At 43.2% G+C, this 14,654-nt stretch overlaps 1 protein-coding gene across 2 annotated transcripts in view; it reads left to right on the top strand.

Annotated features, from left to right (window-relative positions):
* The window catches only part of CELF2 (CUGBP Elav-like family member 2), a 559,335-nt gene that overhangs the window by 215,599 nt on the left and 329,082 nt on the right, over positions 1-14,654 (top strand). Inside the window, exon 1 of one of the 2 annotated variants that reach the window (XM_070380900.1) lies at positions 13,948-14,068. The exons of the other annotated variant lie outside the window; for it this stretch is intronic. Coding sequence (XP_070237001.1) covers positions 14,016-14,068 — 53 coding nt within the window. The 5' untranslated portion in view covers positions 13,948-14,015. Of the gene's footprint in view, positions 1-13,947; positions 14,069-14,654 lie in introns of those variants that run through there. 2 annotated transcript variants of the gene reach the window in all.

Genomic DNA, 14,654 nt, shown 5'->3' with positions numbered 1-14,654 from the left:
CTGTTTTGGGGTCAGGCTGAAACCAGAGTCACTTTTCCAGAGCCAGAGCCATTTAAAATCTTTCATGGCTTCAGACAGCCAGGTTTCAGTCTAGGATGCCGTGTCCCTCCTCCCTCGACTTGGGGCCACTCTCTGCCTCATCCTCCCTTGGCCTCTAGGAACTTTCCTTTGATGATCACGACCTAGTCATGTTCTTTGTGCTTTTCTGGTACCCACCATAACAGTATTCAATCGTAACAGGAATAGAGAGGTCAATGTCAAGTTTTGTGTAAATCCCTGCAATAAAGAACAAAATCAAGCTAATACACTTTTGAAAGTGAGGAGACATCTCATTAGGAATTGCCTTGAGAATATGTCTATTGTCTTTAATAACATTTACTGCTTTGTTTTTAATAGCAGGTGAAGGATGAAGCTTTATAAGGGAATATTGTTATTTTAGTTGCTGAGTTCTGTCCGACTTGTTTGTGATCCCATGAACTGTAGCCCACCAGGCTCCTCTGTCCATGGGAATTCCCAAGCAAGAATACTAGAATGGGTTGCCACTTCTTTTGCCAGGGGATCTTCCCAACCCGCAGATCAAACCTGTGTCTCCTGCTTGGCAGACAGATTCTTTACCACTGAACCACTTAATAAGGGGATGTGCATGCTGTGCTAAGTCACTTTAGTCGTGTCTGATTCTTTGTGACCCTGTGGACTGTAACCTACCAGTGTGGACTGTGACCTACCATGGGATTCTCCAGGCAACAATGCTTGAGTGTGTTGCCATGCCCTCCTCCAGGGGATCTTCCCAATAAGGGGATAACTTGCTGTAAATCCCTGGGGATCTTGTGAACTAACAGGGAAGGAGGACAGAGGGTGAAAGGGGTGACCTACCAATATATATATAGGGCTTCCCTGGTGGCTCAGACGGTAAAGCATCTGTCTACAAAGCGGGAGACCTGGGTTCCATCCCTGGGTCGGGAAGATCCGCTGGAGAAGGAAATGGCAATCCACTCCAGTCCCATTGCCTGGAAAATCCCATGGACAGAGGAGCCTGGTAGGATACAGTCCATGGGGTCGCAAAGAGACACGACTGAGCGACTTCACTCACTTTCACGTCACTTCACCAATATATAGAGAGAGTTAAATATGGGAAACAGGTTGACTGAAAACGGATGAAGCAAAAATTAGACTGATTCTGATGTCTGTTCCCTGCCCATAAGACATTTGCTTTTTCCAAGATACCCCACAAATCACCCTCCAACTCCCACTGCTCTTAATTCTGAAAGTTTTGTCAACTCATTTTATCGTCAATGCCTGTCCCTCAGTTCAGTTCAGTCACTCAGTCCTGTCCGACTTTCCGACCCCATGGACTGCAATGCGCCAGGCTTCCCTGTCCATCACCAACTCCCAGAGTTTACTCAAACTCATGTCCATTGAGTCAGTGATGCCATCCAACCATCTCATCCTCTGTCATCCCCTTCTCCTCCTGCCTTAAATCTTTCCCAGCATCAGGGTTTTTTCATGAGTCGGTTCTTCTCATCAGGTAGCCAGAGTACTTGAGTTTCAGCCTTCAGCATCAGTCATTCCAATGAAAATTCAGGACTGATTTTCTTTAGGATTGCCTGGTTAAATCTCCTTTCAGTCCAAGGGACTCTCAAGAGTCTTCTCCAACACCACAGTTCAAAAGCATCTGTTCTTCCCCGCTCAGCTTTCTTTACAGTCCAACTCTCACATCCATACTGACTACTAGAAAAACGATAGCTTTGACTAGATGGACCTTTGTTGGCAAAGTAATGTCTCTGCTTTTTAATATGCTGTCTAGGTTGCTCATAGCTTTTCTTCCAAGGAGCAAGCATATTTTAATTTCATGGCTACAGTCACCATCTGCAGTGATTTTGGAGCCCCAAAAAATAAAGTCTCCCACTGTTTCCATTGTTTCCCCGTCTATTTGCCATGAAGTGATGGGACCAGATGCCATCATCTTAGTTTTCTGAATATTGAGTTTTAAGCCAATTTTTTCACTCTCCTCTTTCACTTTCATCAAGAGGCTCTTTAGTCCTTCTTTGCTTTCTGCCATAAGGGGTGGTGTCATCTGCATATCTGAGGTTATTGATATTTCTCCCAGCAATCTTGCTTCCAGTTTTTGCTTCATTCAGTCTGACATTTCGCACGATGTACTCTGCATATAAGTTAAATAAGCAGGGTGACAATATACAGCCTTGACACACTCCTGTCCCTATTTGGAACCAGTCTGTTGTTCCATGTCCACTTTTAACAGTTGCTTCATGAGCTGCATAGCGATTTCTCAAGAAGCAGGTCAGGTGGTCTGGTATTCCCCTCTTTAAGAATTTTCCACCGCTCTTTGTGATCCACACAGTCAAAGGCTTTGGCATCGTCAATAAAGCAAAAGTAGATGTTTTTCCGGAACTCTCTTGCTTTTTTGATGATCCGGCAGATGTTGGCAATTTGATCTCTGGTTCCTCTGCCTTTTCTAAATCCAGCTTGAACATCTGAAAGTTCATGGTTCATGTACTGTTGAAGCCTGGCTGAAGAATTTTGAGCCTGGTCCTACCTGCTTGCAATTTGTGAACTCCCAAACTTAGCACTGATGGAAAGTAATGAGGGAAATGTATAATTTATCACTTTATTTTCTATTCACCCATATAAATGGTGCCTTAAAGTTAGAAAAGGTTTCCCTGGTGGCTCAGCAGTAAAGAATCCACCTGCCAAACAGGAGACATGGGTTCAGTTCCTGGGTTGGCAAGATCCCCTGGAGAAGGAAATGGCTACCCACTCCAGTATTCTTGCCTGGAGAATCCCATGGACAGAGGAGTGTGTAGGGCAACCGTCAGTGGGGTCACAAGGAATCAGACAGAACTTAGTGATTTAACAACAACAGCAACAAAGTTTTAAAAAATAGTAAAACATCAAGCCGATCATTCCATCTCAATGAATTGATCAAGTTCTTAAAGTCATAACAGGGCCTTCTGCATCTGTCTGTCCCTTTCTGGGTCTAACAGAGTGACTGCTCACAGTTGAATGTGGTACTTATTTCACAAGTCGTGTCATGTAGCTATAAGCCACTGAGTTTGGGTCACTTAATAAGAAGTGGGTTTCAGAAAGAAATTTAGCTCTTGAACAAATATTTATTAAATGTCCAGCAGATGCCACACTCTGGCCACACATGATGATAAACATGGAGTGAGTTCCTGCTTTAATGCAGCTTCAGTTCAGATGGAGGGGAGAGATCACAAACAAGAAAATAAGTAGATAATCTCATTTCAGAGAGTGATATTTATAAAGAAAGGTAACATGTAAAGCACCTGCATATTCTAAAAGAGCTGTTGTGGTCGTTGCAAAACCATCTTTTCCAGACCATCTGGGTTTTTGTTTCATCTCTGTTGGGTAATCACATGAATCCCCACCTTGGTCTCACTTGCCCATCAGGAAATCTACCTGCTGCACCCTGATCTTCAACATGCTTGTGCTGTTCAAGTCTTATAATTCCTAGAATCAAAACCACTAAGAAAGACAGACGCCCAAGTGCACCAAACTCTGCATGGCCATCGAAAACTCTAGATAGTAGTCAGTTCAGTTCAGTCAGTTCAGTTGCTCAGTTGTGTCCGACTCTTTGTGACCCAATGACCTGCAGCACACCGGGCCTCCCTGTCCATCACCAACTCCCGGAGTTTACTCAAACTCATGTGCACTGAGTCGGTAATGCCATCCAACCATCTCATCCTCTGTTGTCCCCTTCTCCTTCTGCCTTCAGTCTTTCCTAGAATCAGGGTCTTTTCCAATGACTCAGTTATTTGCATCAGGTGGCCAAAGTAGTGGAGTTTCAGCTTCAGCATCAGTCCTTCCAATGAATATTCAGGCTGATTTCCTTTAGGATGGACTGGTTGGATCTCCTTGCAGTCCAAGGGACTCTCAAGACTCTTCTCCAACACCACAGTTCAAAAGCATCTGTTCTTCCGCCCTCAGCTTTCTTTATAGTCCAACTCACACATCCATACATGACTACTGGAAAAACGATAGCTTTTACTAGACAGACCTTTTTGGCAAAGTAATGTCTCTGCTTTTTAATATGCTGCCTAGGTTGATCGTAGCTTTTCTTCCAAGGAGCAAGCATCTTTTAATTTCATGGCTGCAGTCACCATCTGCAGTGATTTTCGAGCTCCCAAAAATAAAGTCTGACACTGTTTCCACTGTTTCCCCATCTATTTGCCATGAAGTGATGGGACCAGATGCCATGATCTTAGTCTTCTGAATATTGAGTTTTAAGCCAACTTTTTCACTCTCCTCTTTCACTTTCATCAAGAGGCTCTTTAGTCCTTCTTCACGTTCTGCCATAAGGGTGGTGTCATCTGCATACCTGAGGTTATTGATATTTCTCCCAGCAATCTCGATTCCAGCTTGTGCTTCATCCAGCCCAGCATTTCTCATGATGCCTTGACGTACCCCTTTCCCTATTTGCAACCAGTCTGTTGTTCCATGTCCAGTTCTAACTGTTGCCTCCTGACCTGCATACAGATTTCTCAAAAGGCAGGTCAGGTGGTCTGATATTCTATCTCTTTAAGAATTTTCCAGAGTTTGTTGTAGTCCACATAGTCAAAGGCTTTGGCATAGTCAATAAAGCAGAAGTAGATATTTTTCTGGAACTCTCTTGCTGTTTTAATGATCCAACAGATGTTGGCAATTTGATCTCTGGTTTCTCTGCCTTTTCTTTTTTTTTTTTTTTTTTTTTTTGTTTTTTTTTTTTTTTTTTTTTTTTTTTTTTTTATTGTTTTTAATTTTATTTTTAAAAAAAAAAAAAATCACATGCTCCCCATCCTGAACCCTCCTCCCTCCCAACCTCCCCATACCATCCCCTGGGCCTTCCCAGCGCACCAGCCCCAAGCATCCAGCATCGTGCACTGAACCTGGACTGGCATCTCGTTTCATACATGACATTTCACATGTTTCAATGACATTCTCCCAAATCTTCCCACCCTCTCCCACAGAGTCCATAAGACTGTTCTATACATCAGTGTCTCTTTTGCTGTCTCTCATACACAGGGTTATCGTTACCATCTTTCTAAATTCCATATACATGCGTTAGTATACTGTATTTATGTTTTTCCTTCTGGCTTACTTCACTCTGTATAATAGTCTCCAGTTTCATCCACCTCATTAGAACTGATTCAAATGTATTCTTTTTAATGGCTGAGTAATACTCCATTGTGTATATGTACCACAGCTTTCTTATCCATTCATCTGCTGATGGACATCTAGGTTGCTTCCATGTCCTGGCTATTATAAACAGTGCTGCGATGAACATTGGGGTACACGTGTCTCTTTCCCTTCTGGTTTCCTCAGTGTGTATGCCCAGCAGTGGGATTGCTGGATCATAAGGCAGTTCTATTTCCAGTTTTTTAGGAATCTCCACACTGTTCTCCATAGTGGCTGTACTAATTTGCATTCCCACCAACAGTGTAAGAGGGTTCCCTTTTCTCCACACCCTCTCCAGCATTTATTATTTGTAGACTTTTGGATCGCAGCCATTCTGACTGGTGTGAAATGGTACCTCATAGTGGTTTTGATTTGCATTTCTCTGATAAAGAGTGATGTTGAACATCTTTTCAAGTGTTTGTTAGCCATCTGTATGTCTTCTTTGGAGAAATGTCTATTTAGATCTTTGGCCCATTTTTTGATTGGGTCATTTATTTTTCTGGAGTTGAGCTGTAGGAGTTGCTTGTATATTTTTGAGATTAGTTGTTTGTCGTTTGCTTCATTTGCTATTATTTTCTCCCATTCTGAAGGCTGTCTTTTCACCTTGCTAATAGTTTCCTTTGATGTGCAGAAGCTTTTAAGTTTAATTAGGTCCCATTTGTTTATTTTTGCTTTTATTTCCAATATTCTGGGAGGTGGGTCATAGAGGATCCTGCTGTGATGTATGTCATAGAGTGTTTTGCCTATGTTCTCCTCTAGGAGTTTTATAGTTTCTGGTCTTATGTTGAGATCTTTAATCCATTTTGAGTTTATTTTTGTATATGGTGTTAGAAAGTGTTCTAGTTTCATTTTTTTACAAGTAGTTGACCAGATTTCCCAGCGCTAAATCCAGCTTGAACATCTGGAAGTTTATGGTTCATGTACTGTTGAAGCCTGGCTTGGCGAATTCTGAGCATTACTTTACTAGTGTGTGAGATGAGTGCACTTGTGCGGTAGTTTGAGCGTTCTTTGGCATTGCCTTTCTTTGGGATTGGAATGAAAACTGACCTTTTCCAGTCCTGTGGCCACTGCTGAGTTTTCCAAATTTGTTGACATATTGAATGCAGCACTTTTACAGGATCATCTTTTAGGATTTGAAATAGCTCAACTGGAATTCCATCACCTCCACAAGCTTTGTTCATAGTGATGCTTCCTAAGGCCCATTGACTTCGCATTCCAGGATGTCTGGCTCTAGGTTGGTGATCACACCATCATGATTATCTGGGTCGTGAAGATCTTTTTTGTATAGTTCTTCTGTGTATTCTTGCCATCTCCTCTTACTATCTTCTGCTTCTCTTAGGTCCATACCATTTCTGTCCTTTATTGTGCCCATCTTTTCATGAAATGTTTCCTTGGTATCTCTAATTTTCTTGCAGAGATCTCTAGACTTTCCCATTCTATTGTTTTTTTCTATTTCTTTGCATTGATAGCTAAGGAAGGCTTTCTTATCTCTCCTTGCTATTGTTTGGAACTCTGCATTCAAATGGGATAGTAGTCAAGTTACAGAATTTCTGGGATGTGCCAGCCTGAGCAGAAGGTGACGGTGTGTGCATGTGTCTGTCTTTGTTGTTGTGGTTTAGTTGCTAAGTCCCGTCTGACTATTTGTGACCCACTGGGTTACAGCACACCAGGCTTCCCTGTACTTCACTATCTCCCAGAGTTTGCTCAAACTCATGTCCATTGAGTCGATGATACCATCCAACTGTAACCGCAATAATAAAGTAGCCCATTTTCCATGCAAATATGAATGCCTAACTTACATGTATTCACCTGTGGTTTTCCCAAGATTTCTGATATGCCCAGGGGTGGCCCTTGGCAAAACTTTAGGCCAAAAATGACCACTCAATTGTGAATGTGTTATTTATGATGTCATATGAGTTCACAAGCCCTGGTGGCTCACTATTAAAGAACCCACCTGTCAATGCAGGAGACACAGGTTTGATCCCTGGGTCAGGAAGATCCCCTGGAGAAGAAAATTGTAACCCACTCCAGTATTCTGGCCTAGGAAATCCCATGGACTGAGGAGCCTGGTGGACTGAAGTCCATGGGATCACAAAAGTGTTGGACATGACTTAGCAACTAAACAATGAATTCACAAGCCAAAGTTAGTTATCTTATCAGCAGGGTTACTTACGGTAACCATTTTCATGGGAAATCTTTGACTTTCTTCTCATTGTCTTTCACAGACCCACCTACGTGGAAATAGATCTCCAAACTCACTTCATGGTGTCTTTTCACAGCCCTGCTTGTCTATAGAAAGCAAGTTATTATTACTCTTTATAATAATAAAACCTCTTAAATTTATCTAGGGCCTATTTTCAAGTGGTATCTTGGAGCTCTAAGTACTTCCTGGTTTATTATTTACACCTACTCATTGATAAATATGACACTTGATCTTTTGAAGGGGCTTTACAATAATTCTTACTAATTACTCATCCCCAGGCCCCACTTCTAGCAAAACATCTCCATTTTGCAAAACGAGTACATCATCCCACTGCTTGGAGAAGGAATATCCATGTGGAACGTGGGGCCCTTGGGTTGCTCACAGGGACAGCTGTTCCTTAATCATGACTTGGAGGTGCTTTTTGAGTCCTCAAGTGAGAGGAACTCCAGTTACATAGATCTTCAGATTACCATCAAATCCTTTCTTTGCTAAGGCTACCGAGGTCTTACATTAAACCAACTGTCAATTTTGTGTGTCAAGTAGTGATTTGTGATCCTTGTATCCTTGGGGCTTTGGAGGTCTTTCCTCTCAAGGCAGGAGGGAGCATGGGGTCTGGAAGCACAGGATTGCTCCCGTGTTCCATTCATTCTGGCTCCTGCGTGCAGATTTCACTGCTTTGCCTCATTCTGTCCACGGAGACCCTTCCTCGGAAGCTTAGACCTAGTCAGGGGAACTTTGTGTCTTCTGTTTGACGTCAGCTCTAGATGGACACCCACCTCCTCACACAGGCACTTAACACTTTACTGAGCTCCTCCTAGGGGTCATGTATGGTCTTTGCAGCAAATCCATTTCTCGTACACCTTGGTTGGCGCTTTGTATTCGCTTCACAGACTTTGTGTGTTCTTTCTACCTTTCATAACAATGTGGTATGTTTCTTAGTTCAGTCTGGCAATTCTTGATGTCTGCTATGGTCTGAATGTTTGTGACAACCCCCCACCCCCACCCCCAACGAATTTCATATGTTGAAAGCTCAATGCCAATGCATTAGGAGGTGGGGTCTCTGGATTAAGTCATGAGGGTGGAATCTTCATGCATGGGATTAGTGTTCTCATAAAGGAAACCCCACAGAGACCCCTCATCCCTTCTACCACATGAGGACAAAGCAAGTAGGTGCCCACTATGAACCAGGAGGAGGACCTTCATCAGAACTTGACCAGGCTGGTGCCTTGATCTAGGACTTCCCAGCCTCCAGAGCCATGAGAAATAAACATTTGCTGCTTCAAGGCCCCAAGTCTGTGGCATTTTGCTTTAGCAGCCTGAATGGCCTATGGCAGTATCTGAAACTAGCAACTAAATAGATTTAATATCTTCAGTGCCTCCACATTCCAAGATGGTTCTTTTTTGACGGGCATCTGAGGAGCAGACTAGATGTTTTTTAGAGTCCCATCCTTTTATTTTTTTTAGTACTTATTTATTTATATCTGGTTATTATTGGGTCTCAGTTGTGGCACACAGGATCTCCATTGCATCCTGTGGATCTTCCATTCTGGGGCATGGGCTCTCTCCAGTTGTGCCATGCAGGCTGCATGCCACATGGGCATGTAGTTGCAACACATGGGCTTGGTTGCTCCACAGCGTGTGGGATTTTGGTTCCTCAGTCAGGGATTGAACCTGCATCCCCTGCTTTGAAAGGCAGATTCTTAACCACTGGACCACCAGGGAAATCCCTAGTGTCCCATCCGTTTAATCAAAAGAGTTTATGCAGCCAGGTCCTACATGTCGAACACTTCATATTGTACCCTTCTATTGAAATGGTATTTTCCATTACTTTTGCAATGTACATATCAAAATGCAAAGACAAGGCACAGAAGGCGGAAAAAAGTTGAATTCATTTTTTGTTGGATTTGGAAATTTGGCTTTTTAATCCCAGAAATTACCTACAATATAAAGAAACTCATAATACAGCTTTAAACATTTTTTTTAGGAAGCGCATATCTAGAAAGGTCACGAAATCTCAGCTCAGCTCCATACTTCTCAATTGCTGTACCTCTCCAGTGTTTCCCTCACCAAGCTTGCATTATTAGCTCAACAATTAATTTCTACAGTTAATAACAAACTTCTTGGATATAGAGAGCATTGAAATCATTTTTGTTGTTGTTCTTTGCTAATTACTGCTATAATCCTTATCCTCTTAAAAACTTTCCCCTACAAACCAAATTTAATAATCATCAGGGTTGTTAAAAATTAATTCCTATAGGAGATGACCTCAAAATATTGGTCTCCAAAAGTGCTTAGTCTGTCTAGTTTCAACTCAAACTGTATTTGAAATAAAGTTTTGAAAGAAATTGACAAATACTAGTAGCCCAGAAACAACCTTCAAATCAATTTTTTTATTCGTTTACTATCTGTCCTCTAAGATAGGTAACCTTGAGGATCTAATGTCTGGTGATCCGAGGTGGAGCAGATGTAATAATGATAGAAATAAACTGCACAATGTAATGCATTTGAATCATCTGGAAACCACTCCCCCACCCCACTCCCACCCCCAGTCCATGGAAAAATTGTCTTTCATGAAACTGGTCCCTGGCGCCAAGAAGGTTAGACTACTGCTCTAAGGTTATTAGTGTCACATGAGAAAAGTGTGAAGTTCTTCATTACAATACCACTCAAAAGGCTTGCCTTCCCAGTTGCGTCTGTCACCCCTGGGCACAGTGGGGCTGCTGAGTCGCACTGCAACCCAGTAGAAAGAACAGGTGCCCAGACAGGGCTCCCATGCTCTGTCATTATCCACCTTCTGTGGGCATTGTTTCTGTGCCTGAACTTTTTCAGCAGAGCAGGTAACAGGACCAGCTGTGCACACCCCGCAGTGTTGTAGGGATTCATCAGGGAAATAGGCAAAGTGTCAGGGAAGGCCTTCTCAGGGTTGTGAGCTGTGCCGGTGGAATGCTTGAATTAGTGGAAGGAGTGGTGCCCCACCCCATGATTGTTACGGCAACTACAGGTGCTGCTGCCGCTGCTGCCAAGTCGCTTCAGTCGTGTCCGAGTGACTCTGTGCGACCCCATAGACGGCAGCCCACCAGGCTCCCCGTCCCTGGGATTCTCCAGGCAAGAACACTGGAGTGGGTTGCCATTTCCTTCTCCAGTGCATGAAAGTGAAAAGTGAAAGTGAAGTCTGTCAGTCATGTCCAACTCTTAGCGACCCCATGGACTGCAGCCCACCAGGCTCCTCCATCCATGGGATTCTCCAGGCAAGAGTACTGGAGTGGGGTGCCACTGCCTTCTCCAACTACAGGTGGCACAGGGGTAAAGAGTCCACCTGCCAGTACAAGAGATGCAGGAGACTCATCAGGTTCCATCACTGCGTCAGGAAGATCCCCTGGAGAATGAAATGGCTACCACTCCAGTATTCTTGCCTGGAAAATTCCATGGAAGGAGGAGCCTAGTGGGCTATGGTCCATGGGGTTGCAAAGAGTCAGACATGACTAAGAGACTGGGCATGCGAGCACATAAAGGCATATGGAAAATAAAAGTCTTCTCAAGTGTTAAAAACAAATTCATTCCTTTATTTCACAAACTCTTATTAAGAATCAGCTAGATGTCGTTTATTCTGTTGGGTGGATTAAGAATACAAAGATTGATCCAGTGTGGATCTGGAGTCAGAGGATACCTATGCAGTATGACACACCTGCCTTATATTCACTCATATTTCTATCCCCAAGTTCAGCACAGGCAGCTGGAGAGTGTAAGACCCCCAATGTGTCACCTTACTGGTGTTTGGATAAGCACTAAACTCTTACCTCAATAGCTTTCTCATTATTTAGGTGCCTAGACTCAAATGGAAGTGGAGGGAATATAAAATATTTAATGGTTTGATTCCATCCCAGTCCTTGCTACTCCAGATCCATAATTCATTTCACTAGAGGAATAGCCCCATGCACAGCAGCCCTGGCTTCCAGTGCTAAGAATCTATTTATGGATTAGCAAATGCATTAGTGCTACATGTTAGTACTTGCCTCAGAGTTTAGCCCTGTCAGAAACTGGATGGAAGTATTAAAATAGGGTTTTGTGTCAGAACAGTGTATTTTTACTTTGCTCTGATGCACAAAACCACGGCCTGTGTCAGGCCACTCATTCCACTCTTTGTTAATATTTGCACTAACGGAATACATCGTTTCATTATACACACCTCCAGGGCTTTAAAATAACTGAGCAGGACTTCCTGGCAGTCCAAGGGTTAAGAATCTGCCTGCCAATGCAGCGGAAATGGGTTCGGTCCCTGGTCAAGGAAGAGTCCACGTGCTGCAGGGCAACTGAGCCCATGTACCACAGCTACGGAAGCCCGCCGGCTCAGAGCCTGTGCTCCTCAACAGGAGAAGCCACCACAATGAGAAGCCCGTTTACTGCAACAAAGAGTAGCTTCCACTCGCGGAAACTAGAGAAAACCTACATGCAGCAACAAAGACCCAGCACAGCTGGGTGATATTAGTGATATATATAATAAATAATAAATATGTATTAATAATAAAGTATAAATTTAGCAATCAATTAAAATAAATTAAAAATATAAAATGAGCATTTGTTGCCCCTGTTTATCTACAGGGCAAAGAGAGTTCTAGAGACGGGAGATGAGCCCTGCCTCAGCTCTCAACACAGGTGACTAGGGAGATAGCTCAAAACCCTCTCTCTGCAGGGTCTCTGGTTCCAAATCATTTACATGATGTTGATCTTGCTCCAAAAGAGTACCTTAGGTTGTACATAGTACGTCTCCCCTGGCAAGGTCCTTCATTTTTATATATTCACTCTCTAACTCTCAGACATGGTGATGAAGGAAGGCAATGTGAAAATCTGCTTGTTTTAAGGACAGAGCTGTGGCTTCATTCTCTGATCGCAGTCCAGTGCTTCATCATGGGATCTTCTTGCCATCTAGAAATGGGAATGGGGACTGCTTTCAGTCACTGCTGCTTGTTATTATCAGCCCTGTTGACAAACTAAGCGTGATTACCGGGCAGTAACCCTGAGAGCATCATCTTCACCCTCTAGAACATCTTCATCTCCTTATCTGTGGGCCAAGACTAAGTTCAGAGGTCAGAGATCTAGGAAGATGTTGGGGGTGTGGTACTTCCCTGGTGGTCTAGTGGTTAAGACGTCACCTTCCAGTGCAGGGGTCCAGGCTCAGTCGCTAGTGGGGGAACTAAGATCCCACATGCTCCCTGTCCCCCCAGTAAAACAAAACACATAAAAATAGAACCACTATTATAACAGGTTCAGTAAAGACTTAAAAAAATGGTCCACATTTTACAAAATCTTTTAAAAAAAGATACTGGGGTGCATTCCAGATCTCCAAAAGAGAGGATAATGGGGCGCACCATGATTTTCCCCACCCCACTATTGTTCCCACAAATATTTTGAGTCCAGATTATTACTGAGGTGCACGATTGTGCTGATGAGAACAGGTGACGTGTTGGATCCCGGGAGTGGGGAAACCAGTGTTCTGTGAGCCAGCTCTGTTTCAGGCTGTGTTCTGTGTCGCTCCATCCAAGCTGAGCGCATTCTTGGCTTCCAATCAGCACACACCTCCTGGAGCAAAGCCTTCATTTGCAGTTTTGGACAACTGACTATTCCATCCATAGCATCTTGTCTTTCCTGTGTGTGTTTAACTTACTGTTTTACTTGGTTAATATGCCTGGAATTCTTATAATTCCAATAAACACAAGTACAGTGTGTATTTCCTTGGCTAACTGTATATGCTAAGCCCAGTGAGGATAATGAAATACAGAAGCAGGAGTTTTTTCTTATTTTGGAAAAGAGCATTCTAATTGGTCTTTTGAGGCATATGCTCCACTGTCTATTAGGATTTCAGTATGACCAAACAATCTTTGCATTACCTGCCTCTTTTAGAAGTCCTGCTGCAGGTGGGTTATGCCCTGATCTCCAAAACTCTGGTGCTCACAGAGTTAAAATCTTTCCAAGTTTCTGCAACCTCCGTCCTCCCCATCCTCAATCCAGAGTGGGGCTAAGGGTCTTGACCTTGTCACTCTTTCTGAGGACAAGGGGTGAGGAAGAGATGAATCCAGCTGTGAATTCAGCGTCCCAAAAAAGAGAAGCAGAAATTCCTTTTTAGCACCCTGACCCACCCACATCTTGTGTGAGTCATCTGCGAGGCTTGCTGACAGTGGATGGCAAAGAGAAAACATGTACTTGGTTTTGCTGTGAAATGTATAAGACAAAGAGGTAAATGAGTGACTTATTTTTCTTTCCAATTTCTGAAGATGGTAATTAGGAGAACTCACACCAGCCAGGCTCAAGCGAATGCAAGCAAGACCCCTATAGGCAGCACGGTGTATTAATGTAAAAATATGCTTAGACAACATAACTTGTCAGAGAGGATTATTTCTACTTAGTGGATCTGCAGGAGCCCCTTTGCTCTACCATTCAGAATTTGACTAGAGAAGAGAGTGAGGAAAGAGAGAGAGAAAGAGAGGGAGGGAGGGAGGGAGAGAGAGAGAGGGAGAGAGAGAGGGGGGAGCGCACATTAGTGAACAGCTACTGTGGCATTGATGTTGGAGCGCACTTCTGAACTGGCTTTTGTTGAGACTATCAGTGTATCTGTGCAGAAAGCATGCGCTGTCCCAAATCCGCTGTTACTATGAGAAATGAAGAGCTGCTTTTAAGGTATGTTGCTGTGTTCTTTGTTTTAATGTATGCCTTGCTAGTTTTCAGAGCTGGCTGAGACTGTCATCACGGTCAGAATCAAGCAGCTTCCTTATCTTAGAAGAAAAAAATAAAAAAGAATCTAGAGAGAGAGAGGGGAAAGAGGGAAACGAAATCGAGACCAAGAGATTGGGAGAAAGAGAGAGCAAGCGAGAGAAAGGAGAAGGACTCCTGTGGACGAGTTATATTTGCAGGAGTTGCCTTTTGCAAGCATATCATGTATTTGCTTGCTGCTATTTGTGCGCGGCCAGTGGATAATTTTAAAGGCTCCGAATCTGGCTCTGGGTTTGTCTTTTCCTTTGCAATGTCTAAGCCTCTTTCATTATTATGCACTCTGCATGGAATACTCAGCGAGAAAGGAGCTAAGGAGACTCCATATTAGACTTGCGTTCCAGATACCGCTCTAATCTGGACTTAGCCTACCTAAATAGTCCTTCTGTGTTACCAGGTTTGGATCACTTTATACTGTTTGCCAAAATGTGTACCTGTTTAAAGACCTCTATTCATGCATGGCGTCCTGGGTCCCTCTGTATTGAAAGCAAATATT

This window comes from Bos mutus, chromosome 13, assembly GCF_027580195.1.
Source record: "Bos mutus isolate GX-2022 chromosome 13, NWIPB_WYAK_1.1, whole genome shotgun sequence".
Lineage (NCBI taxonomy): Eukaryota > Metazoa > Chordata > Mammalia > Artiodactyla > Bovidae > Bos > Bos mutus.
Note: the sequence above shows the minus strand (reverse complement) of the source record. Positions and strands in the feature narration are given on the sequence as shown.